The 26631-nt window shown below is 54.4% G+C and overlaps 1 protein-coding gene across 5 annotated transcripts in view; it reads left to right on the forward strand.

Annotated features, from left to right (window-relative positions):
• The window catches only part of Kcnn3 (potassium calcium-activated channel subfamily N member 3), a 161261-nt gene that overhangs the window by 103469 nt on the left and 31161 nt on the right, over nucleotides 1-26631 (forward strand). For 3 of the 5 annotated variants that reach the window (XM_078027468.1, XM_078027469.1, XM_005331309.4), the window contains exon 3: nucleotides 4555-4973. In XM_078027468.1, the coding sequence (XP_077883594.1) occupies nucleotides 4555-4973 (419 nt within the window). Of the gene's footprint in view, nucleotides 1-4554; nucleotides 4974-23623; nucleotides 23902-23980; nucleotides 23999-26631 lie in introns of those variants that run through there. The other 2 variants (XM_078027470.1, XM_078027471.1) reach the window with 2 other exon arrangements.

A 26631-nucleotide genomic window follows, 5' to 3' on the forward strand; every position in this document is an offset into this window, starting at 1 on the left:
CCTGATCCTTTGGAGTTCCAGCTGTTACTAGTAAGTCCCAATCCTGGTGACATTTTGGAGTCACCTGGGGAGATTTAAGAAAAAAATCCCAATGTCAGGGCCTCAGCCCCCCAGAGATTCAGACGTACTTGATATAAAGTGGGCCTGGGTATGGGATTTTTTATATATTTAATTTTTTAGTTGTCGTTGGACATGATACCTTTATTCCATTCACTTATTTTTATGTGGTGCTGAGGATGGAACCCAGGGCCCCGCACGTGCTAGGCCAGCGCTCTACTGCTGAGCCACAACCCCAGCCCCTGGGTATGGGATTTTTAAAAATGGGATTTCCAAGTGATTCAAACATTCAGACAAGTTGAAAACGATAAGTCTAAGGGGAGAGACAGACAAAACCCTGAAAAAGTCCAATGAATATGTAATTGAGATTTAGACGTGGCAAGGAATGAACAGGGTGCTGGGTGAGCAAGCAGGAGGGCGGTGGCTGTTATCTGTCCTCAATTTAAGGGGAGCAAGGACAGGTTTGGAGGGCCCAGATTCCAGGGGTCAGAACGTAGAAGGCATTGGGTGTCCTCATAGGGGACAGACATGGCTGTTCTGGAAGATCCACCAAACCTCGCCCACCGGAGGCTTCCAAGGGATGCCTCCCATCCAGCGCCCTCTGGCAGCTAGCTTAAGGGTCCCTCACTCTTCAGAGTAGTTGGCAGAGCACAGTCCCACTTGTTATCTCTGTTGAGGGCGCCTAGCACTGATCCCGTGAGGCAGGCAAGGTCAAGGTCACTACCCTGTGATACTGATGGGCGAGCAGGCTGTGCCAAGTCCTGTGACTGGCCTAAGACAACGTGGCTGAAAACAGGTGGGAGCTCACAAGCCTCCAAATCCACTACCCCCTGGTTCCCCCCCCTCCCCGCCGCCTGCACCAGGACACCTGAGAGGCCCTGGGTGGGACCTGTACCCCCCCCCCGCCAAGCAGGGCAGAGCCATTGTCCCCCCTATCCTGCCATCAGATGGCATTCAATCCCATTCCCTATCAAGCAATCAAAGAAATCTGCTACTCATTGCTTCAGCTCCTGCCCAGAGCGAACCCAGTTACTATAGTAACCGGAGGTGGCTCGGTATTACAGGGTGGATGGTTTTAATTTCATATTGGAAGAGTTTGGCCAGGCAGTCACGTTGCCATGGCTCGGCCTGTTGGGTGGCAGTCAGGAGCCGGGGGAACCCTTGGAGTGGCCATGAGGTCTTTCTAATTGGTGGGGGATCCTGCGTCTGGGAAAACCCGGGCTCCCCTGCCCTGGGGGAGAAGGAGGGGCATCTCCCTCTGGTGCTGTGCTGTGCGCCTCCCGTTCTGCGGCGACAGCTTCCTGTTGAGCCCTGGCCAGGTGCTCCCATTGTGGACGTCACCTCCCCTCCACCATCCTCCCCGGGGGTGACCCGGATCACACGGGCTTTCCCCCACCCTGAATCCCACCCCCACAGTAGATGGAGGGCCTTCAGCACACAGCGGTTGAGTGAAGGAGTCAATGGTCTTCCGTGGCTCATGAAGTTCATTCACAGGTGACTGTGGATCTGTAGGGTCCTGGGCAGGGAGAAGGGACCAGGCTCAGCCAGGAGAGAGACCCGCCATCAGCTTGGCCTCCCTCCTGCAGCCTCCTACCCGTTGGCCCTGGCTCTCCTCGGCTGGGGATGTGGCTCAGTGGTTAAGTCCCTGGGTTCCATCCCTGGTTATGAAGCCAACAAACAAAGCAGAAGCTTCCTGGGGCCCAGACCCTTGAAGGAGCAATGGGATGGGCAGAGTGAAGGGAGGGGAGGGAGGCTGAGCCCAGTCTTTGGCCAATCCCCCACCCCCACCTCCCTCCCTCTCACTGACTCCCCCTGAGGGGGGCCTGAATTTCCAGACTAAATCAAACTTCTTCCGCCAGCCCTGGCCCCATATTATCTTTTTTAAAAACTTACTGTGCGGGGCTGGGGATGTGGCTCAAGCGGTAGCGCGCTCGCGTGCGGCCCGGGTTCGATCCTCAGCACCACATACCAACAAAGATGTTGTGTCCGCCGAGAACTAAAAAATAAATATTAAAAAAAAAAATTCTCTCTCTATCTCTCTCTCTCCTCTCTCACTCTCTCTTTAAAAAAAATAAAATAAAAACTTACTGTGCATTAGAGTCATACATGACAGTGGGACTCAGTGGGACACACTCACATGTGCAGTGACTTAATTTGGTAAGTCTCTTTCTAAGCCAGCCTGATTCCACTAAGACCTTGGCGCCTGGGCAGTGCCCTTCTTCCCGGCTCACAGCCCCAGAGCACCAGCTCCCGTGTGGCCACCTCCCTGCGGACGCCGAGAGTCCTGCAGAGCATATGCTCTCAGTGGGGCAGGCAGCGTGTGGGGCTGGAGTCCCCAGCGGGTGTGCGGGTGGGTGACCTGGCACAGGCCACGCCAGGGCTGCTGGGGCACTGAGTTCCAGAACAGAGACAGAATGATGTGGTGAACAGCTCCGGGGCCTCTCCGAAGTGGGGGGCACAGCTGTGTGGAGGCCTCACACCCAACACACCGTCTCAGCCCCCAAGAATCAGACCCTGGGGCACGGCGGAGCTGCACAGGGACTTCAAGGCCTTTCGTTTTATGGATGTGGAGATGGAGGCTGCAGAGAGGAAGGATGTAAAGTCCGTTTTTTAAAAAAATATATTTTTATGAGTTATTGATGGACCTTTATTTATTTATATGTGGTGCCAAGGATTGAACCCAGTGCCTCACACATGCTAAGCAAGTTCTCTACCACTGAGCCACCACCCCAGCCCCGTGAAGTCCCTTTTGCAGTCATTGAACATGGTAGGACCCAACAATGAGCCTCCTTTGAGGACAAAAGCTGAGCCTTTTGCACATGTGAACCCCAGCACCAAGCACAGGCTAGGAAACAGCAGGTGCGTAGTGACCACTTGTGTGCGTGTGCAATCTCATGAAGTGACAGCAAGCATCTCCAGCTTTGTGGAAAGTTAGGCCTGGAAGGGAACTTAGATATACTGAGCCCAAGTCTCACTTTCTAGAAAGACTAAGACACCCACCAAAATAATAATAATAGCTAATACTAATAGCTGATAACTGCACTATTAATAGTCAGTGCTGGGTGCTAGGCAGGATTCTATGCACATTGTATATACTAATCCATTACAGCCTCGGAGTGACCCGTGTGCAGCAAATAATATCATCCCCAGATAACAGAACTGAGGCTCAGAGAAGTTCAGTGACGTGCACAAGATCACAGAGCACATTAGTGCTAAGATCAGGCAGCCCGCTCCAAAGTCCGTGCCAGGAGCACCGCACGGCACACGGAGCACAGCACTGCCAGCAGACACTTGCGGGTCCCTGCTCTGAGCGGGGAGCAGGACTCTGTGCCAGCCCTTGTGAGTTCAGTCATGCAGGAAACTTCAATTTTCATCCCTGCAGCCTCCTCCAGTAGCTCGGGGCCTGGTGGGGATGTGTTTTTAATAGTAAAGAGCTGTTCTTGCTCCTTGTCACGAAGTGGCACCTCAGACTGGAAGGGACCTTGGAAGTGGATAGCCAGAACCTGCCCAACTGTTCTCTCCTCCCAATTCCCTCCCGCAACACAGAACACTCTGCTCACCCAATTGGTGGAGTTCTTGTCCACACGACAAGCAATTCTCCCGCGGACACCCTGAAGTTAGCATGACACGGCACAGGCTAAGGGCCCAGTCCCGCCATACCACCCCCACTTCAGAGCCCCCCTGGTGGTTCTGACCAATCCGCTATAAACCAGGGCTCCCATGGTCTCCTCCTTAGATTTGATGGATTTGCTAGAGAAATTTACAGAGCTCAGAGGACACAGTTGCTTGTTGACGACAGAGTATATTGCAGATGAAGAAGCAGGTGGAAGAGATCCAGAGGCCGCTGCATGGGGGAAGGGCCCAGAGCTCCAGGTCTTTCTAAGAGGCCATCTTCCAGCTACTTCCATGGGTTTGGCAATAGGGAGGCTCTCCGGACCTGTCCTTGGGTCTTTATGGAGGTCTCATTGCATAGGTGGAACTGAATAAGTCACTGGCCACCCATGGTCAGCCTAATCTCCAGCCTGGCTCCCTTGGTGGGGGGCAGGGTGGGGCAGGGAGGCCCCCCCCAGCCACAGTCCTCACATCTGCGTTCAATGACACTTAACACCTGGGGAATTCCCCCCTTCTTGGTGCCCGGGCTCAGCCTCAGGGATGCCAGGCAGGTGCCCTACCTACCACCCAGCCCTTACCCAGCGCCTCGGGGTCTCCTTGTTGTGGGTCTAATCCAGAAGGAAGAACTCTCGGGCTTTGTTTTTTGGTGGTGCCGGGGACGGACCTCAGACACGTTAGGAAGGCACTTCACTATGGAGCTCCACCCCTAGTCAATCCCAACATCCCAGGAAACCATTTCCGGAGGAGGAAAGCGAGGCCCCTATCGGAGGCCCCTATGGGAGGCCCAGGTGCCAGGCTGACCCGTGCCCGGCAGCCGCCCGCCCCCTGAGCACTGCTGTGCCGCCCAGTGCTGGCCCCGGGAACTAACCCTCTGTGCTCCCGCAGCTCTTCGTGATCGACAACGGCGCGGACGACTGGCGGATAGCCATGACCTACGAGCGCATCCTCTACATCAGCCTCGAGATGCTGGTGTGCGCCATCCACCCCATCCCCGGCGAGTACAAGTTCTTCTGGACGGCGCGCCTGGCCTTCTCCTACACGCCGTCGCGGGCCGAGGCGGACGTGGACATCATCCTGTCCATCCCCATGTTCCTGCGCCTCTACCTGATCGCGCGCGTCATGCTGCTGCACAGCAAGCTCTTCACGGACGCCTCCTCCCGCAGCATCGGGGCGCTCAACAAGATCAACTTCAACACGCGCTTCGTCATGAAGACGCTCATGACCATCTGCCCGGGCACCGTGCTGCTCGTCTTCAGCATCTCCCTGTGGATCATCGCCGCCTGGACCGTCCGAGTCTGCGAAAGGTACTCCCAGCGTCCTGTCCCCACCCACGGGGGCCCCTGAGCAGAGCCCACCAGGTAAGGGAGGGGGAGCGCGAGGCCCAGGGTGTGCTCGGAGGAGGACTGCCCAGTCCCTCCAGGGAGCCGGTGGGCCCAGGAGGGCGCAGCTGGGCCTCCCGCGCTGGATACCGAAGCCCAGGCACCAAGGTAAGCCGGGGACACAGGAGACGCCTGACTTGCGCTCCCTGGGTACACCAGCGTGTCAGGACCTTCTGGTCACATGGTTAACCCGTCCTGGGTCCCACACTTGGCCCGCTTTGGTCTCTTTAATGATGCCCACCGTGGGAATGAAGCCTCTGAGCCGGTTCTCAACAACATCCGCCCAAAACCCTCTTCATGGCCCCACCCCCGCTCTGTCTGCTCCCCAAGGGTGGGTCAGGCTGGGCAGGGTCAGCTTCAAGGTCATCTGTTACAAGGCACAACCCTGCCTTCCCCCAGAGCTGCTGAGGGGGAGCCAGATTGGCGACAAGTTCCCAGCCTGGTTGGCGGGCACTTTGAAGGCGGAGGAGCACTTCATTGATGGGATAGATGGGGCTGTGATTCAGAGAAGTAGCAGGTGGGAGAGAAGGGGAACGTGGCGTCACAGAGATCCCAGGCTCTGCCACATCATGCCAGTTCCCCAGGAGAGCCACCATCAGGGCTCAAGGTTGCTCCCGCCCTTTGCCACCACCTTGAGGCTGCCCTCTGGGACCTCTCTCCCTTTCGAGCTGCGCCTGGAGATTCTTTTTAACCTGATTGCACACATGGAGTCCAAACCTAGATTAGAAACCTGGACACTGCCCCCAAGTTGCCGTGAGACGAAGGTCGAGTTACTTAACCTCTCCGAGCTTCAGTTTTCTCATTGAAAAGTGAGGATGAGTTGAAATAGAATCAAGATATGTTCCCAGGAGAAAAAAAAAAATGTCATGTCAGAAACCACCTTCTGTAGTTTACACAAATCCTGGTAGTCTTCCTCCATTCATCAGTGTTTTCCCATTTTATCGTCAAACCACCTCTGCACGGGGAACCTAGCCGAGATAAAACAAGGCAAAGAAGTGTGGAGAAGACTCAGCCTTCCTGTATCTCACAAGGGTGCTTTGAACCCCATTTCCCACCTATTTTGAGATGTTCTGTTTGTAGATTTCTTTCAGATTTTTTTTTTTTTTTTTTTTGGCCAGTGAGACATAGTCAAATGGAGAGGATACTCTGCTGAGCAGACCTGTCTCTTTAAGGGTGGCAGGTTTCGTCTCTGAAAACCAGTGAAGTGAGAACTTTCTCACAGATAGAGCCCAGGGCCACACAATACCGGATCTGCAGACCCCTGTCCTTGCGTGGGAGCTGAAATCTCAACATGCGCTCCCATTGGGCTCCACTGCATGCTCTGGTGACACTCTCCCTGTAGTGGAGAGACTTCCCTTTCTGGGCTTCAACATTCTCATCTGTGAGTAGAGATAATAGTGCCCGCTTTGCAGGACTTATCATCAGAGTCACACTAGGTGATGTATAGGAGCCGTGTATTGCCATACAGTGGTAGTAAAGATTATTAATAGGAATTGCGTAGGTTCCTGCATGACTCTTGGGAATTCCGTGGCTGTTATTTATAATTAGAACAGACCGACGCCATACAGTGGCCTGTACTCGTCCTGTTTTCCTTTCTAGTTGATGGAAGTCAAGTTTTCTACAGCACTCATAACTGAATTAGTGGATCCCTTTAAGGTATTTGAAGTCTTTCGAGTTTCCCAATCACGGCTTGGCATGTATTTCAGATCAGCCAAGAGCTTGAACACGCAACAAATGAGTTTCATTGTTGATTGAAACTGTCACTTTTTTTTTTTTTTTTTTTACTGGAAAGTAAACATGTTTCAAAGCATGTAGTTTGCAAAACACTCTGTTGCATTTTCCTTGATAGTGAATGGCCCTTCATAGTTTCCAAACTCAGGCTGAGTTGAGCCTTGGCCTCCCCAACACCCCCGGCCTCTGTCTGCAACCATGACTCACCAGCCCCACCCCAGGACCAAGACAAAGGCACAGAGAAGCAAAGAACAAAAGCCTGGCACAGTGGTGCACGCCTATGATCCCAGCGACTTGGGAAGGCTGAGGCAGGAGGATCGAAAGCTTGAGGCCAGCCTCTGCAACTTGGTGAGATTCTGTCTCAAAACAAAATCAAAAAGGGCCAAGAATATAGCCTCGTAGTAGAGCACTCCTGAGTTCAGTCCCCAGTATGGGAGAAAATATAAAACTCTCAAAGAACTAGTTCGAATTTATAAAGTCTTCCCTTCTCTTGTGGAAAATCCATTTGGCCAAAAAGTCTTCTACTTGGCTGTGTACATGGGAGGGGAGGACATTGTCATTGCTCCTGCTTTACCCTGTGCTTCCTCTATGTCAGATGCTTCATCTGCCCCCTCCACTTGTCCTCACAACACTCTGATGGCAGAAGGACCTTGATGTCCCCATATTGGAGTCTGCTGATATAAAATAACTGGCCAGGGTCACAGAGCCTGGAAGTGGGAAGCCTGGTGTGACTGTCTGTTGGCCCTGAGCTTCACGCCTCATCCGCCCACTGGATCCTGCACTTAACGGGGGGACCGTGGCTTTGGCTCTTCTACCAGTTCTCTTAGTGTGCGACTCTCAGGGCCATGGAAACTGACACTTGAACCCCAGTCCCCCTGCCTTGCCCGCCTCTGATGGCCACTCCATGTCCCTTGGTCTCCAGGGCTGGCCTCCTTGCAGTTCAAGCACACTGTGAGTGGTGGACACCTGGGGTCGCCCGGCTGCTCCCCCAGGACCCGGCCCTCACTCCCAGCCTGGGTTGGGTTGGCTTTGCCTGGGTCCTCCCAGGTCAAGTCCTTGGTCAGGGGTCACGGGTGTCTCTGGCTTCTCAGGGCAGTACTTTGCAGGATAAATCTGGGGTCCCTGAGAGGTGACTGGAGGACTCTGCTCCTCCTGCTTCCTCCAGGCCCCTGTGAGCGGTTCCAAGAAACCTCCCATCCCCAGACCTCAGCATCTCGAGGACTTCCCCAGAACCTGATCTGGGGAACACACACATGAGTGAGTGCATCATTCCCCAATTAGGCAACGCTCTTCTCTTACAAAGACCAACCGGTTTCTTTTAGAATCAAGTTTGAATGATCCTTGTCTTTCCCAAAGTCAGCTAATAAGTAAGACTGGCAGAGACCTTGAGGCAGGAGTTATTCAGCCAGAGACTGGACAGAAACTGGGAGCGTGGGATGCTTTGAGGGACTGAAACGTCAAACTGGGGTGTGTTGGGGGGGTATGGATGAGAGGACCTTGAGCTCTCTTGGCTTGATGTGATTATGAATCTATCACTGTTGACATCAGAGAGGGTGAGTGACTTGCCCTGGGTCACAGAGCAGGATGACAGCTTCTAGCAAAACCCCTGGCTGCTGATGTCCCGAGCAGGACTTGCACACCTTCCAGGTGTCCGTCGCCAGCCTGGACTTATCTCTAGTCGTGTACACACACTTCTGAAGTTGCTATGGAAATCCCTCTTCAGCAAGATGCATTTTAAAAGACATCTCTCATATCTGGGATTGGCTTTTATGTGACAATAAAGGTTTTCCCGTCTCCCCCTGGCAGGGAGGGAGGGGAGGTGGCCTGGTGCGGAACAGCCACCCTGTCGGGAGGGTGGCGCCTGGTTGCCAGGGGGCAGTGACAACACGGGGCTTGTTTTGCCGGGACCCCAGTGAGCATGACATCACCGGTTCCGAGGCCGGCGGCTGCACACCCGGCAGTCTCTGGGATTCTCCTGGCTGCGTGCCCACCTCCCACAGGCCTCCCAGGGCTGCCAGAGGAACCTCCTCATTAAACACTGTCAAATGCCAGGCAGCCTTGCAAGGGAGAGACCAGCGGAGGCCCCGGTGCCAGTGCGATGCGGCGGGTGGGGGAAGCGGCTTCCCTGGTGCCCTGAACCTCGACCTGCCACTCCCACCCGTGTCTCTGTCCCTGGAGGGGCGCAGGCCTGCACCACCCTGACAACGCGGGCCGAGCTGTGCTTTGTAAATGACCTCCCAGCCTCTCGAATGGGTCCCTCTGGACTCTTCCCTCTTGCAGCTCCAGGATCCGCCCACAGGCTGCCTCCGTGTCTTGGGCCTTCGGGGCGGTCAGCAGGTTTGGGGGTGTAATGGTGGGAATTTTCACCCCCCTCCCGCCGCATATTGGCATTTGAATGAGGAATTTGATTCTGGAGCCCTGGGCTCACGCACACAGAGCCCCCCTCCCATCCCAGGGAGGATAAAAAGGGGCTTCCTCCCTCCAGCCCCCTCTGCAGACACCCACCTGCAGCGGAGAGCAAGGACACGGGGCTCCCGCCTGCCCCCGTCCTCCCACAACCTCCGGCCACCTCTGACAGGGGACTTCAGAGATCGTCTCCAGGATGGAGCACATTGACGGGGTTGGTGGAAACCCGCGAGTCGAGCCCACAAACTGAGCAGGACTGAGAAGAGCCTCAGCAGAGCAGGACTGAGGACTGTGGTTCTCATGGGCCCCTTGGGTGAGGATGAACCTCGAATGTGCAGCTCGTGCAAGTATCCATGGGAAGAAACGATCAGAACCTCTAGTCACAGTTATTTTATCTAAAAAAAATTCAGCTTGGTTAGTACTTAATATATAGAGAGAGTGACACGTGTGCCTTTTATAATCTATGTGTAATGGGGGATGATGCAAGCCCCCAAATTTTTTTACCAGTAGGAGTCCATGATTTTAAAAGTTTGCAAACCGCCGGTTCAAGGCCTCAGAGGTCTAGTCGGGGAGGATGAGAAAGTATTCACTGCGTTGGATGAAGCCGCTAGACCAGGAATCCTGCCCTCTAGTGGGGGAAAGGAAAAGTCAGACTCAGGTAGGGCAGGGGACAGGCAAGGCCATCTGTGCCAGGACTGGGTCTGGGGAGGCCGCTCACAGACACAGGGGAAGAGCCAGGATCCTACGTGAGACCTCTGCAGCATTCAGGAAGAGGAAAATTATCTTGAAGATGTGGAAGGATGTTTAATTATGATAAACCAAAAAGTAACAGGAGAAGATTCGGAGGTTTCCCTAACAGTACAAGAAAATCCAGCCTCTGTGACGAGGAAGAAGAGTGCAGAGAGATGACAGGAAAGTGCACCTGGCTCCCATAAGCAGACCTACATTGCTTTTGCAAAAAAAAAAAAAAAAAGGAAATTCACATCAATGACACTGAATTTTTAAAAAATAATGTGGAACGCGGAGGACAGACCTAAAGTTCTCTCAGAAAGCAGAGGGGATGAGAGAGACGGTGGACAGAACAGAGCTGGGGTTACGCGTCCAGGTCAAGGACGACAATTAGAGTCGTTTCAGAGGATAAAACCAGAACGATTTGAATAAAAGCATAATCAAAGACCTACACAAAGAAAACTTTTCCAGGATGGGCCCAGGGGAGGCATGTGCAGGACGGTAGATGAGATCAGGCAGATCGGAAAGGTTCTCTGCTTTCCAGCGGGAAGGACAGAGAGGAACCATCTCTGCCCACACCCTGATATGTTCTTTTTCTGGAAAAGTTCTTCAATCACAGGCTGACAGTCTCAGAGGCACTTGGGCCGCCCAGAACTGACTTTTCCTCCGGAGCTCCCAATTCCAGGAGGCGTTGGCAGACCTCCACACGGTCTCCGGCTGTGGACACACCCTGTCACTGGAAGCAATAAAAGGAGACCAAAAGTCCCTCTTAGAGTTTCGTGGGCTCAGGAGGAGAACAGGCTACACCTGAGAGGGGAACCTGAAGACTGGTTGACCAAGGGAGGTCCACGGTGACGATCGCGATGGCATGGCGTGAAAGAAAGAGAGGTGGACAGCACAGAAACCAGGAAAAAACGAGACGAAGACTAACTTGTGCACGTTCGCCAAACCAAATTCTCATGTCAAAGAAGAGGATTCCGGAAAGAGCGGATGCATGAAGTAAAAACAAGCATTCCGTAGTAATTAGAGGGTTAGAAATCCTCAGATTAAAATTTCGAGAGGAGAGGGCTAGAAGGGATTAGTGCACGCCTACTGAATTCACCGTCTTAGGTGGCGGAGGAGAATGTTTTAAGTCCCTATCGCTCATATTTAATAATTAGAGAAATGTCACTGGAATCACTGCGTAAGCCTAAAGGAAAGGTTGAGTTTTAGAGGAATCACAGTGAGGACAACAATCCCCTCAGCCATGTGTGGTTTCAAGAGATCTGTGACCCAGCTTCGTGAGGTGGGGGGGCTGTTCTGTCTCCCCCCACACCCGAGGAAGTGGAGACCCAGAGCACCTACTGTATGCAGGTCACAGAGCCGGGGCGCGGCAGAGCTGAGGGCCCAACACCCTGCTCTGGAGCCCCAGGTTTTCTGGTCTCATGAACATGCCCCTTCCAAACAACATTCGAGCCCACAAAGCTAAGAGAGAAAAAATAAAGAAACAGAGGGCAAGTCAGCCTGGGCCCTCAGCAGAATCTGGTCTCAAAATCACAAAACATACAAAGGGCTGGGAATGTAGCTCCTCAGTGGAAGAGCAGCCTGGGTTCAATCCCAGTACAGAAAGGAAGGAAGGAAGGAGGGAAAGAGACGGAGCAATCAACGTAAATGAGTTTACTTCCTCAATGAAAGACCAGGTCTGGGCAGGAGCCGTGGCGCACACCTCCGTCCCAGCAGTTCAGGGCGCCGAGGCAGGAGGATCCCAAGTTCAAAGGCAGCCTCAGCCATTTACCCAGGCCCCAAGGGACCTGGCAAGATTCTGTCTCAAGAAAACATAAAAAGGGCTGGGGAATGCGTCTTGGTGGTTCAGTGCCCCTGGGTTCAATCCCTAATACCAAAAAAAGAAAAAAAAAAGAAAAAGAAAAAAAAAGTCTCTTACTTAAATGGGATTTAAAAATAAATGCATCTTTACACTATTTATAAAATAAATAAAAATGATAATAAATAATTAATATATAACATATAATTAATATATTAATTATTAAAATAATTAATAAATAAAAGAGATACCTCAAATCTAGAAAAAAAATGAAAGGCAAAGATTATTTGTTATATAAATGCAAATCACAGGGCAATCGAGTAAAAAAACCTCACCTAAAACCAAGTGTGATTCAAAGCAAAAATCATTAACTGATCGAAAGGAAACACTTAATAGGGATGAAAGTATTATGTGCAATAAGATTGAACTTTTATCCAAAAAAGAAGATATTGAGAATCTGAATTACTAAATGTCTTAATTAATTAGAAATCTTGAACTTTGAAGCCCATACACACATAATACACCTCTTTTTAAGCATTTATAAAAATCAATCAACTTCTTGGCAACACATTTCAAAACATTAGAAAAATTGCTCAGGCCATATTCTCTGACTACACGCCATCAACTTTAACTAAAAGGAAACATATGGGGAGGTTTTTGAAACAATCTCCTCAGTTACAACCTCGTCAGCAAATCACTCAAAACTACCACTAAAGACTACTTAGAAAATTACCACAATGGCCATCTTACGTATCAAAACTCATGTTGTGACCAAAGTTCTGCACCGATTCTGAAAAAGCTTTTCATTTAAAAAAAAAAAAATAAAGAAGGAAAAGAAATTATATTCATTAGAATAACAAAAAAAAATCCTCCAACCCTCAGGAGAGCAGATTAAATTCATAACAAAGAGAAAATCATAAAAAAATGAATTTTTAAAACAGAAAGAGCATATAGGCTAGGAGTGTAGCTCAGAGACAGAGCACTTGCCTAGTACATGGGTTTGATCCCAGCACTGAAAAAAAAGTTCATTTAGACTGAAGGTATAAATCCAAAAGATACCAATCCGTAATAAATGTAGCCAAATGTGGTATTAGAAACACAAACAAAATTAGAAAATTTAAAAGAAGAATGCTGATTCAGAGAATGCTTCAATCAATGAGAATAGCTCAACTCTTTGAAAAGAGGAGAAGATTGAGCACCTTTCTCTTCTAGATATTAAAATGTATCATAAAACTGAGAATGATTTTGTGGGTGTGGAGGTGGGAAGTCAGTGGAATGAACTGGACATCATGACCCTACAGACATACATGATCACACAGGTCGGGTGATTCTGCATCACGCACAACCAGAAGAAGCAGAAGTCACACTTCATTTATGTATGAGGTGTTAAAATGCATACCACGGTCATGTATAACTACTTAGAACACATAAATAAATGGAAAAGAAGAATAGTTTTGTCCCTCTGGTGTCAATGAGAAATCGGGAATGACAGATCAGTGAAATCCAATGGACGACCCTGAAAGAAACCTAGTGTGTGGGAGCCGCGCCTAAGAGAGAGAAAACCAATCGGGAAGCAACAGATTATTCAATAACTGTTAATAGGGAAATTGGGAGCTTGGATCGAAAAACCGAATCAGAGTCCCACCTCTCATTAGTCACCGAAATAAATTCCAGGTGGACTGAGTCGGATGTAAGGGAAACCAAGATCAGGATCCAGAAATCAAAGTGAATATTCAATCAATCCTGGAATGAGAAAAGAACCGTGAGGCAAAAAAAATCCCAGAAGAGAAGAAAGATGAAAGGAAAAAAAAAAAAAAAACCCACTGTATTTGATTACATCACACGTACAATTTTAGCTTTCTGTCCTCCAAAAAAAAAAAAAATTATTTGCAAAGAAAATGTTACCTAGGAAAACTATTTGCGGCAAACGTGACAAGAGGTAAATAGCGTCTGGCAGCCTCGGAAGCCAATCGGAATTCACTTCCCCACTTAAAACCCAGCAAAAAAAGACACAGAGGAAGAGATACAGAAGCCAATAAGGGAAACACACGACGTGTATGGAGCCCGCTGCAAGACTGCCTGTGCTCCTCCGAGACTGACAAAGGTCTAGAGAGACACAGCTCCGTGCTGGGGAAAGTCCTTCCTGTTGGTAGTGGGGGTGGGAAGCCGGGAGGAAATGGGCACCATCTTTCCGGAGCACCCCAGTTTGTCGCAGGCGGCTTTGCAAGGTCACCACTTTAATCCACTAATCCTTCCAGGAAGCTGCTTTACCGAAATAACCAGTTCACATCCGGATTCTTCACCGCAGCTGCGCCTTTATGGCAGCAGGGAACCAGAGACTAAGCGGTTGTTAGGCAAGGATTCAAAAAATCAACCTTCCGTCACCTTCCTCATATGATGGCGCACACCTGTGGTCCCAGGGCCTGGGGAGGCTGAGACAGGAGAAGAGCAAGTTCAAGGCCAGCCTCGGCAGGTTGATGAGACCCTGTCTCAGTAAAAAGGGCAGGGGATGTGGCTCAGTGGTAGAGCACCCCTGGGTTCAAGCCCCAGTACTCCCACCAAAAGTCAACCTTTCCAAGACTATAAGATGGGGAAGTAGTCACAATGCAATATTTGAAAAAGGAGCACACAAAATAGTGTTATATAAAATGTCACCAAACGGGCCTGGGGTTGTGGCTCAGTGGTAGAGCGCTTGCCTGGAAAGTGTGAGGCACTGGGTTGGATCCCCAGCACCACATAAAAATAAATAAATAAAAATAAAGATATAAAAAAAGTCCCCAAATGTAAAAATATATAGATAATATTATATGCATAGAAATGCTTGAGAAATACATAAAAGATTATCAAGTTGTTTTCTCTGTGTGATGTTGTGAGTACATTTTTCATGACATTGATTGTATTTCCTACCAGGAGAATGCGTATGCATACATAATTTGCATGGGGCAGGGTACTGAGGATTGAACTCAGGGGCACTCGACCACTGAGACACACCCCCAGCCTTTTTTTTTTTTTTTTTTTTGTATTTTATTTAGGGACAGGGTCTCCTGAGTTTCTTAGAGCCTTCTAAGTTGCTGAGGCTGGCTGTGAACTCACGATCCTCCTGCCTCAGCCTCCTGAGCTGCTGGGATTCATGTTCACCCTTAACAAAGCCTCTTTCCATTTATCACAAGAAGTCACATTCTGTACCACAGGGTTGGGCAGTAAAATGGAACGTCTTAGTTCCCCTTCCTTTTCCCTAAGAGCCCAGCCCTCTGAAGGGCTCCTCTTCCCATCTAGCTGTGAGTGGCCTCCGCGGACCAGGCTGCTGGGGACTCCAGCCTGGGCTGGTCCTCTTCCCTACTGGCCGCAGGACATTTATGTGCGGCACACCTGCCGGGCTCTGGGACCCTGCGGTCCACACTCCTCTGTCCCTGGGGACTTGGCCCCAGTCTCCAGAAGCTGAGCTGGGAGGTGAGAACGTGCTGTCCTCCTTGGCCACCGCGGGTCTGCAGGTGGCTCCCGTGGCCAAGGCTGTTGCCAGGCGGCCCAGGGTGCGATGGGGACAGAGACTCCCTCCCCTAGGGGGTGCGGGCCCACCTGGCAGGGAACAGGCAGGGACCGGTGGGCAGGGAAGCCCTTGGAGGGTCCCACCCGCTGTGGGTGGGCAGCCCGAGTGGCCGCAGGGGTGGCCGTCGCTCCTGGCTGCTCCTCCTTCCCGCCCTGGTGGGACTCCGTTCTGACCTCGTGCACAGGCTCCCGTCCCTCCCCCTGCCCTGCACTGCCCGGTGCCTCTCTGTTCTCTCCTTCTCCCTTCTCCAGCGCGTGCTGTTCCACCCTGAGACGTGGAGATGGCCTGTGTCTGCTTTCTTCATCCTTTTATTTAGTTACTTATAAATCAGTCATCGATCGCGTCATAATCAGGGAATGACGGCTCCTGGGAGGACCAGGAAGTGGGGGAAACAGGACATTTCCCATACAGTCACACTCTGAAGCCCCAGGTTTGGGACGGTGTGGGTGCAGAGTGGGCCCCGTGGTGCATGGAGAACTTCCTCCATTTTTCCAGGGGAGTCGATTCCCAGGGGACTCCAGCCTGTGTCCCGGGAAACCCAGGCTCCCTCAGCTCTCTGCTGCTGGGGAGTGGCTCCTTTGGCCTTAGGGGGACCCAGCCAGGGAGGGTCCTCCAAGGTCTGCCCTGAAATGCCGGCCTGCTGGTGTGCGGGCGAGGATGAGGTCATTCCTAGGATGGACGCCCCAGACCCCGGGGCCTGGCGTGCACCCTCGGGTGACAGTGGAAAGGGTGCCCCCCGCCCGCAGGGGAAGACTGTGCCAAAGTCCTGTGAGGGTGGGCGTCGCGGAGGGGCAGGGGAGGAAGAGGGAGCGGTTCCTGTAGGCTGTGGCTGTGGCCATCTGTGGGCCGACGGTCGGGACAGGAAGTCCACGTGCTGCAGCTTTTCCAGTTTTGACTTGGGGGTGGCTTTGTTCGCCCCTCCTGACCCACTGGGCCCTGTGCCGCAGAGCAGGCCCTCCTAGCAGCGGAGGCTGGCACCCCAGGCCACAGCTTGAGGGTGTCCGTGCGTGACACCCCTCAGAACCCTGCGTCCCTGTCGGCCGTGGCCTGGCCCCTTCGGGTGCCCTGCGTCTCCGGCCATTCCCGGCCTCTGTTAGGAGACGTGTTCTCCCCCCACGAGAGTCGGCCCAGTCTCCCAGAGGTTGGGCCAGGAGGGAACCCGTCACTCTGCTCCGCCTGGGGGCCGCTTGCCCACTCTGTGCCTCGGAGTCGAGGGGTGACCACCATTCCCTGGTCTCTTGGTAGTGGTGGCCCTAAGGAGTCCACTGCGCGACACACTCGGTCATTTTGTTCTCCCCAGAGGCTCCTGGGAGTTGCCTGCCAGCAAAGCCCTGCAGCTCATCGGCCAGGCCCAGGCAGGTGACAGGCCCATGGGCCCTGACACCCCCGTAGGAGGCGCACAGAGCTGGTTAGTAAAGCTCCTTCTGGAAAAGTTAGGCCTGTTTCAGCTGAGCCAGGGAGTGCCCAGCACAGCAGGGCAACGGCACTATAAACCAGGCGGGAACCTGGTTCTGCTGTTGACCTCGTCAGAGCCGCGTGGCCCCTGTCAAACCCCCCCGGCACAGGGCTCTTGTGGCCTTAAAAGACAACTTAATCCACTTGCAGACAGCTGGGATGATAGAGATGTCTATCTTGCTAATATTGGTTTGGATTGAACTCTGTGTCATTTCTGTCCCGGGTCCTAACACTGATTTCTGGGTCCACACAAAAGAAGCTCCAGCAACGCGGCCTGCCTGGCGGGCTTGGGCCGGCTCTTACGAGCTGGTGACCGTGGCCAGGAAATGGGGCAGTTCAACAAGAGCCCTCGGCCCTGGGCCTAGCCGTTGGCACGAGGCGAGCACCTTGGTGCGTCCTGCAGGACCGCAGGCAGGTTTTCAATCCTCCCCTCTCCAGCTGGGCCTCCCGAGGGACTGGTCTGCTGGTGGGACTCCCCCTCCTGCCTCCCTCCTCCTGGTCATCCGTGTCCTCAGGCAGTGGGGGCCCCGGACAGCACCTGATACGCCACTGTCCGATGGCCTCCGTTTTCTCAGGGTTCTTCTCCCTGGGAGCTGCCCACGGGGAGGGCAAGGTCTCCAAGACCCTGGGACTTGGGGAGTGAGACCCAGGGCACGTCTCTGTGCAGGTGGACTATTCTGTAACCCCCTGCAGAGCCTGAGCCCCGCACAAAGCAACCTGCACCCAACCCCCCGTGGCCACCTCTGGATAGGGAGCCGCCCCGCTCCGCCATGATCAGCTTCTTCAATAATAATAATAATAACCCACTAATGGCCACCGAGGCCTGCCGCACCAGGCACCGCGTTAGGAATTAAATATTCCTTAGTGAATAAAGCGCTGGTGATGTCCCTGTTCGTGGAGCTCGTGATCTGTGAGGGGAGAGAGATTCCAAACAGGAAGGAAGCAACCGTGTGCAGCTTCAGCCCAGGATGTCTACTGTGGCGGGGGAAAAGATGTTCGTAAAATTCTTTATTTTTTTTAAGCAATGGAGTTGGGGAGGGATCGTGCTTAGCCAGGACCTGTTGTCTCAGGGCAGAGCTAAGGGACAGGAACTGAGCCATTTGTAGACAAGGGGGTGGGCTTTCCCAGAGGAAGGGACAGTGGGCAGAGTCCCCACACTGACCAGAGCTTGGTGTGTGGTCCCCGGAAGGGAGAGAAGCGGGGAGCATCTGAGTGGGCCTCGGACTGAGCTGCTGCAGGGCTGGGAGGCCAACAATGGGGACCTTGGGGACCATGGCAACCAGTGGAGCTGGGGGACCTTGAGTTTTAAGTGGGAGAATAATACAACCTGATTAATCCTAAGGGTATCCCTCGGTCACCTTGTGGGTAGGCTGGAAGCAAGCAAGAAAGCTACTCACAGGACAAAGGGGCCGTTGCGTCAGGATGAGCAGGAGAAAAAGTGACTGGGGGTGACGGTGGCAGAGATCCGTCCTGTCCCAGGCTAAGACTCCTACCTGCGTGGTCTCGTGTGCCGACGCTTCATGCATCAAGCCTGTGATGCACTCATCACCTTGCACCTGAATTCTCTCTCTGATTCTCTTTTTGGTCTTCTTTGTATCAGTTAGTATTAGTTTTTGGCTGTAAGAGACAGGGAACCCAAATAATAATAGCTTAAACAAAATCGAGACTTCTTTCTCATGCAAAAAAAAACAAAAAAAAAAAAACTTCTTTCTCATAGAAAAGGGCTGTTCCAAAGCAGGTAAGGCATCATGGACTCAGGCCGCCATCTCTGATAAAAAAACAAACAAACAAACAACAACAAAAAAAAAAACCCACTTCAACCAAGCCCTTTGTCGTCCTACCATTCTTGGTACATGGCTTCTTCCTCATAGTTCAAAAAGGCTGCTGGAGCTCCAGCCAGCCATCTACTAACTTCTCACCAGCATAAGAAGGTAGATGTTTTTCTGTTTAAGGACATTTCCTGGAAGTTCCATTTATAAGTCTATAGGTCATTCACATGGCTGGGGAAAATGCAGTCTTTATTATTTTTAACTATTGCTCATTTCTGGGTTTTCTTACTAATAAAGAAGAGAAGATGGATAATTGGGCCACAGTTTTCACTTTATTTGCCATCCTTGTGCCCATGGCTACCTGTGCCAGCCCTCTATTGAGTATCAAGCTTTAGATTCTTATTCTATAATGTCTCTCAAATTCATTTTTGTCTGTCTCCCTGCCCCAAATCTCTGTCATTTTGCGCCAGGTTACATCAGCTTTTCTGACTTCCAATTATGCTACTGCTGTATACGTTCTGTTATTGCTAGGCTCCATGGCCCTCCACCAACCAAACCCAGTCAGCCCCCGATAAAAGCCAGTCAGTTAGGTTGTGGTGACATCAGCAGGACGTCTCCGTGTTTCATTTTAGTGCTTACAGAATGGGAGACGTGGCGTCCGAGTCAGAAGCCCCGGCCCGTGGCCCACTAGGCAGTGAGCCGCGGTGTGACCTTGACAAGCCCTTCACCCCGGGGCAGCACTTCACAGATGAGACCTGGGATCCGGAGGCCTCGCGCCCCGGGATCCTGGTGGCCATGGCTGGGCTCTGGGGTCTTGGTCACACTGAAGAGTTGTGGATGGGTACGGGGGGACTGAGGGGTGGAAAGAGGAGGAAGAACGTAGCCAGGGATCTAGTGGAGTTTTTCTTCCGTTTGGGGTGTGGGGTCATTTTACAATGTTTTTCGAGGGCCTGCTTTCCAGTTTCTAGGAAAAAAATGATGATTGTTAGGATAGAAAACCAGTGATTTTTTTTAAGTGGGAAGCCGTTTCCTGTTGTTGGGTGCAGTTGAAACAGCCCACGGGAGGCCACATGTCAGTTTTCGGGGGGTCGGTGGGGCTTGGTGACAGTCTGTACTTTTTCTGAGAAAAGAAACATCAAAGTCCACCCGGGAGACACCTGTGTTGTGTTGTCAAACTGGCAGAGAAGTCACCCGAGCGCAGTTCACTGGGTAACGGCTTCACGACGATTTCCTCAAACCTAACACACAAAATTGTACTTGGTTACCAGCCTCCTTAACTTGGCCTGTTCTGGTTTATAATCTAAATGGTGGATTTTATTGAGGGAATGAATATGTCTTGAGGCTTTTCATTGTTTCAGAAAACAAACCTGAGATTTATCTAGGTATTTATATTCATATTTATTTATAAAGTCCCCTGAGATGACCTGCCTGTCACCAGGGCTAATCAACACCGAGCCGGAGGCGGGGCAGGGCTGAGCCAGGGTCTCCGGTCACCCCCACTAGGGAGGAGAGAGGGTCTCGTCACTTGCTGAGCTGGCTCCTGATGGGCACTGTCCCAGCTGACGCCCGGAGGGGTGCTCTGTAGTACTAGCTCCATTTCACGGATGGAGAAACCGAGACCCGGAGCAGTGAGGGGAGCCCCCACCCGGGCACGAGGTTGGGAAGTCTGCAATCGGGTTGATACGGTGCCCAGCTAGGAATCGGGTGGCTGGTCACCACCTTTTACCAAATCAGGGGCACTCTGACGGCTCACCGCCTTCCAGTCTCCGCCTCTTCTCCTGTGCACAGCAAAAGGAGTGAGCAGGCGGCAACCATCTTCCCCTGTAGGAACGGGAAGCAGAGGCTTTGGGAGGGGTGGGAGCGGAGGTGCTGTCACCTGCCCCACTCCCGAGCTGGCCCCAGGGCCTCGGTGGCTCTCGGGGCAGCCGACATGAGCATCCTGCTGTCCTGGGCCCTACTCCGTGGAGACCCTTCCCTCTCTGATCCCCGCGGTGCTGGGAGATCCCAGAACCCTGGGCTCTGAGGTACCGTGCAAATGGCCTGGGGCTCAGGTGAGCTGCCTGAGGGCCGCCGAGGCCTTGGTTTCGGAGGACAGTGGTGTTTCCTGGGAAGCCCACGAGTCGTGCCGCTGCTTTAGAGGCACTTAATGAAACTCAGGCATCAGGTACAAGCGCTCGCCAGAAGAAGGTAGGTGTCTGCCCAAGGCATCGTCACCACACCGGCGTCATTGTCACAGCTCATCTCCAGCGGATTTGACAGAGACGAAACCCGGAGGCCTCTCCAGGCCTGTCACCAGACGCCGTCCTCCAAGTCTCCTGCGCTGTCTGGCTCCTGGTCTCAGTGAGTCAGTCCCCGCATCTGTCTGCTTTGGCACCTGGTGCAGCGGCCGGCTCTGGTCCTGCTCTGTCCTTCTCTACTCCAGGGTCCAGCCCCTCTCCTTTGTCCCCGGCCACCTCTTGCCTCCGCCCGTCTCTGCCTCTGGACTCGCAGAGGTGGTGTGGTTCTCAGGCAGCGGTGTCTGTTGCCTGGCAACGTGTAACCAGCGTCTCCCGCGGTGACTGCTCCTGCAGAACAGAGCCGGCCTGGGGACGGAGAGCACGGAGTCCGGGGGCCTCTGAGCGGGCCATTCTGACCCTCCCACAGTGGACTTGGCAGAGGACGTGCCCCCCCAGTCTGTTCCAGGGTCCTTGGTGGTCAGTGGGCAGAAGTCCTACGTCAGGGGCTGTTGGAGGCGGTCACCTGCCTGAGGCTTGGCCAGCCCTGAGCTGAGGCTGGCTGGGTCCTGTCCTATGGGCTGCCGCAGGCTTCTGTCTGCATCTGCAGTCACCCAGTTCCCCTGGGACCCCGCGGGAGGGTGACAGGGAAAGGGGACAGAGTGTGACTCACCCAGCGACAGCGCTGGAAGGGTCCCTGGAGGTCACGGAGGCTCAGCTCCACACTTCACGGAGGAGGAAGCCAAGCTGCAGAGACGAGAGGCGACTTGTCCAGTTCTCCAAGGGCCACAGCGAGGTGGGGGGTCTGAGACCCAGCCGGGAGGAGACCACGCAGGGCCACATGATGGTCCCCGGAGCTAGAAGGAGGCCGCCCGTCAAGAGAAGCACCTGGTCTTGAGACAGCTGGCCCATGGTGGCCTCCGTTCCTGATCCAAACAGCATGCCACCTCAGGGCTACGGGAGGCCCCAGGACTCGGTGACTCCGAGGGAAGGGGCTGGCCCCCCCGGGAACTCCCGCTGGGTCAGCGACTTTCCTCTGGCTTCCCTAAAATGTCAACAGAGGGAAGAGTCCCGAGCTTCCGGGCTGATGCCCGAGGAGCGTCCACTCTGTGGGAAGGACCGAGCGCAGCCGCCGTGTGCTTCCCATGACGCTGGTCCCCCGTGAGTCCGGCTGTGGCTGCTGGCTCCACCGTCCACCACTCTCCGTCCAGTGTGGGCGACAGGGGAGGACCACCCAGTTCTCCAAGGACCTCAGCTGCTCGGGGCTGGAAGGGGCCCCCCCACCCATGGGCCTGGGCCCCCCATCGCTCAGAGGAGGACCCGGAGGCCAGAGTAACGTGGCTTAGTACCGGGGGCTCTGCCCTGTCCCCTCAGGCCCTGCAGAGGAGGCGAACACGGCGGACGGCCAGCTCTACTCGTCTTGCTGTTTCCTTTCCTCCAGCAAAGAGTTCCCCCGTGGCCAGGATGTCCGAGCTGAGGGCAGCCTGACCCAGCCAGGTCCCCTTCTTCCACTCCCAGCTGAGGAGTACCCAGGCCCGTGCCGGACTCTCTGTCCAATGGCTGCCCTCTGAGAGGTCGGGGCTCGGCTGCTTCGAGAACCTGGAAATCCCTCCCACCCGGAAGCCCCTGTGGTGGGGTGCCCGGCCCCAATCCTTTCTCCACGTAGCACTGAACCTCAGCCTAAGGGTTACTTCTGATGCATTCCAGAACTTTCCATTCAGTCATGCCGGCCCAGGTCCGGGTGACTTGGCTGTGAGGGACAGCAAGGCCTGGCCAGGTCCTGAGGACCTCCCTCTGCCCTGCTCCCAGGCTCGGTCACCCCGGCCGAGGGAGGAGGCCAGAGTCCCTGTGTGCGGGCAGCTGCACCCTCTGTGCGGGCAGCTTGTGGACGGGAGCGTCCCGCAGTCCCAGGAGCCCCACAGCCATGTCCCCTGGACCAGGGCCCCCAGGTGGATGTCCCTATCCTCAGGCAGACTCTCCCAGGTCCCCCACTCTGACCCGTCCTCTCTCCAGGACTCCCCAGGGCTGCTCTCAGCCAGCCCAGAGCTGGGGCTCCTCCTACTCACCCCGATGCGTGGGGCCCCTCCTCGGCACCCCCTCTTTCAGGAGCAGGGGAAGCCCCCCACCAGGGCTCCTGTCTCCCGTCCGGGAAGCCCTGTGCCCTGGAAGCAGAAACGAGAGAGCTAACCCACCTCCACCCCACCTGAACCTGCCCCAGAGACTGCTGCTCCGTGCCCCCCACAACCTCACCTGCCCGGCAAGCTGCCTGCTCTACATCCTCTTGGGAGACATAACCCAAGCAGAAGAGACCCTTCCTTTCCTTGGGGCTCCAGCCAGGACCACTGACCACGCAGCCCTTCCCTCCAGGGGGCGCCATGAACACTGAAGTCTTTGTGAATGGCATTCCCTGGGACTGCACAGTGCACAGCCTACGCCTCGGAACAGGGCAGCCCCAGCCCTGGATTTCTCCCCTGTGAAGCGAGTTCATTGTCACACAGACCCAAGAAAAGAAGTTCCCAGAAATCTCTCCACTCAACCTCCCTGGCATCCTGTCGTCAAGCCCAGGGATGCCAACTGGGACCGACCCAAGCTCACACTCTGCTCTGCCACTCAGCCTCTGTGCAAATTCCCTAACCTCACTGAGCCCGAGTTTCCGACTCAGGAAAAAATGGCTGACGATCCCAGATCTTGTTTTTTGCGAGGATTCCGTGAGATAACGCACATCCAGGTGTAACCCGAGGGGCACATGGTTGGCGCTTGATAGATGATGATGGTGGTTATCTCTTAGGATACGGTTGATATCCGGTTCCGCCTACCGCGCAGAGATGGCCCCAGAAGTGAAATGAGATAAGAAATGGATCATTCCTGAGATCTCTGAGGAGATATTTCACCAGAATCCCAGCTACTTTATTCCTGTCTCTGTCTATAAAAACTAAGCCATGGGAGGCCCCTTGGCTTCCGAGTCACGCTCGGTGACTGATGGCGGGTGTCAGGAAGAGGCTGGGCCCAGAGGGAGGAAGATCACAGGCAGCAGACCGAGGCCCAAAGACAGCGGTGGTGACAGAAAGCAGGGCCCAAAGAGGGGAGGGCGGGAGGGAGAGGCTCGTTCCCCACTGGTTCCTCCAGCAGATTGGCTGCCCCCCTCCTGGTGCCCGCCGGCCCGGGCGGCACTGCCCGTGGAGAGGCGCAGGCCCAGGAGCAGGTTAGACGCTGTGCTGGGGGGTGACGGGGAGACCGTGGAGCTGAAGACCCCATGCGGTTCCCGGGGGTCCCCGTGATCCAGCAAGGCTCGGGAGGAGGTGATTTTCTGGGTGGGAGGGGACTCCAGGGAAAGGGACCAGCGTGGGCAGCGCTGGAGACGGGGGAGAGGGGTTGGGAGAGGCAGGAGGCAGCCGCCCTGGGGCTGGAGAGCAGGCAGGCCCTGGACGCGGTCTAAGGAGTTAGGCCACGGCGCCTCCGTCCCTGCCAACAGTTCCCAGTCCTGATTTCTTCACTCTGGGGATGCAGGAGAGGTCTGGTCGGACGACTGGCTTCTGCTGTCATCGTGCCCCAGGACAGAAATCATTGCCACCAGGCTGGCTGGGCCCAGCCCTCCTTGCTGCGGAGGAGAGCCAGAGTGGTGCTGTCAAAGCACAAAAAGCCAGCTGTCCACCATGTCCGTCCTCCATGTCAGTCTGTGGACCCCCACGTGCCTCCCCACGGAGGCCGGCTCGTCCCTCTTGCCTCCCTGCCTTCTGGGCCGGGGAGCATGGGTGGGTTTGGGGCAGGGAGGGTCTTGTGTTTGGAAAGGAGTCTCCTGACTGCAGTACAGAGGGGGCCTGGCCGTGAGCGTCCCCAAGGATACCAGCTGGGGAGACTGTTGCGGGGATACACCAGGAGCCCGGTTCCCCAGGACAAGGGTGTGGGGACACAGAGCGAGGGCAGCTCTGTGGAGCTGGAGGACCCAGAAGGGAAGGGAAGCTGGGGACATGGAGAGGGGGCCTCGCCTCCCCGAGGCTGCACCGATGGTGGCCAGGCTGGGACCGAGCCCCACTCGGACTCTCGGCCGGACGGCGCCCTCTTCGCCACCCCAGACACAGCGGGAGACGCGCCTCCCCGGGAATGTGCTTCCTCCAACATATTGTTTTCCTCTCCACTTTCGTGCATTTTATTAAACATTTCCAAATCAGGAAACATGGAAATATTTTTTTAATAAGAAGAAAGAAAACATTACAAATGGAGACGCTGACGCGGAGGGTTTGCCAGATGAGCCATCTGGTCCTTGATTCAGTAACCATCCAGAAAGGTCGACAGCGCTCGCCTCCGAGGAGACGGACCGAGGAGGGGACGCAGCCGGTCTCCCTCCGAGGCTGCCTCCTTGGCTCTGTGGGGACCCAGAGGCCCCGGAGAAGGGACACTCGGCTGTGGGGAGGTGGCATCCAGCCGTGTGACACCAGCGAGCGTCAGACTCCTCCCTAGCTGGTCCGACGTCTCCCAGGGGAAATGCTAAAGGAGACAAGGTGCCGTCACCTCTGCCAGGGAAAGCCACACCAGCCAAGCCCCGAGTTGACGGGGACAGAGCAAGCTGGCTTGTGGCTGGCACGTCACGGCTGCGAGTCGGAGCCGCCGAGTTCTGCTGGTACCCGTTTCTCACCTTTCAAAAATATCTGGAGGCCCGGCACCCGGGCTGTGGGCTCCTGTGGCTGGAGATAGAGGTCCGGATTCAGACTGGCCTTGGAAGAACCCCAGGCTGTCACCTGGAATGACCTGGTCCAGGGGAACCACCTCTAAATTCAAAGCCAGCTTCTAAAAATCAGGGACCCACCCTGGAGGGTCATGTATGTCATCAAGGCATGTGACCTAGTGGATCGTGGTCAGCCCCGCCGGGTCTGCGAAGCCTTTTATCTCATTTTCAAAATGTCTTTGAAGGATATTGTTTTTAGAACAGAATTTATTTTTTGCTTTTATATGAATTCACCCTGCAGCTAGAATAAGCAGCGACGGCCTGGAAGTCACCCTAAGCCATTTGTTCCTCGGTTAACTGGATTTCAGTAATGCCGTTTCACACTCCTACAGCATCTCTCCAACGCTTCTAAGCTGAGGTTCATCATGTCCTTTAAAAGGGCCATTTCACCCCATTTTCCCCACCAGGCTGGAATTACGTGGTCCTGCGTGCAGGACATTTGGTGATCAGGAGCTGACGATGTGGGGGACGGGGACAAAGGCAGAACAGGGTTGGGACTGTCACTCCTTTCGTAAGAGTATGTACCCTCCTGATCCCGGCTGCTCAGGGCTGGTCACACAGCCTGCTGGCCGGGGCCAAGAGGGACTCCAGTGCCAGCCTGTCTGGTCCCTGCCAGGGCACAGATACCCTGCTCGCTGCAGCTGCCGTTTCTCGCAGCATCAGAAAAACAAAAGTGGAGTTGAGCGCCCATCTCCCCCCCTGCCCCCCGGCCTGCTGTGAGGAGGAGGGAGACGGGAGATTCTCCCGGGCTCCCCCCCACCTCGCCGTGAGATGGGGTGGCAACCCCTGACCCGCGGCCGCTGACCAGACTGACCAGGAGCGTCCGTGCCCGTCTCCATCCTCCCCGTAACCGTGTTGACTGGGCAGCAGAACCGACAGCCTCTCCCTCTTGCCACTTGAGCTCTAGTGGAGGTGGACGTTCGATTAACTCCAAACACGAGCCAAACGGCCATCCTGGCTGAGGGCGGGGAGCCGGGGCGTGGTGGGTGGCACCGTCACCGAGGGTGGTCAGAGCCCCCCGATGAGCCCGGGGACGAGGCCCCCAGGAGCTGTAGGGGACCCAGGGTCGAGGGATGCTCTCTAGGCTGGCGCAGCCCCGGGGGGACTTTGCCTTGGGATGTGACAGGTTCGGGACCGTTCATCCTACCCTTTGCAAGGCCAGACAGGGCAGGGCGAGGGTGGCCCGGGCAGACGCAGGGAGGTCAGTTC

This window comes from Ictidomys tridecemlineatus, chromosome 11, assembly GCF_052094955.1.
Source record: "Ictidomys tridecemlineatus isolate mIctTri1 chromosome 11, mIctTri1.hap1, whole genome shotgun sequence".
Classification (NCBI taxonomy): Eukaryota; Metazoa; Chordata; class Mammalia; order Rodentia; family Sciuridae; genus Ictidomys; species Ictidomys tridecemlineatus.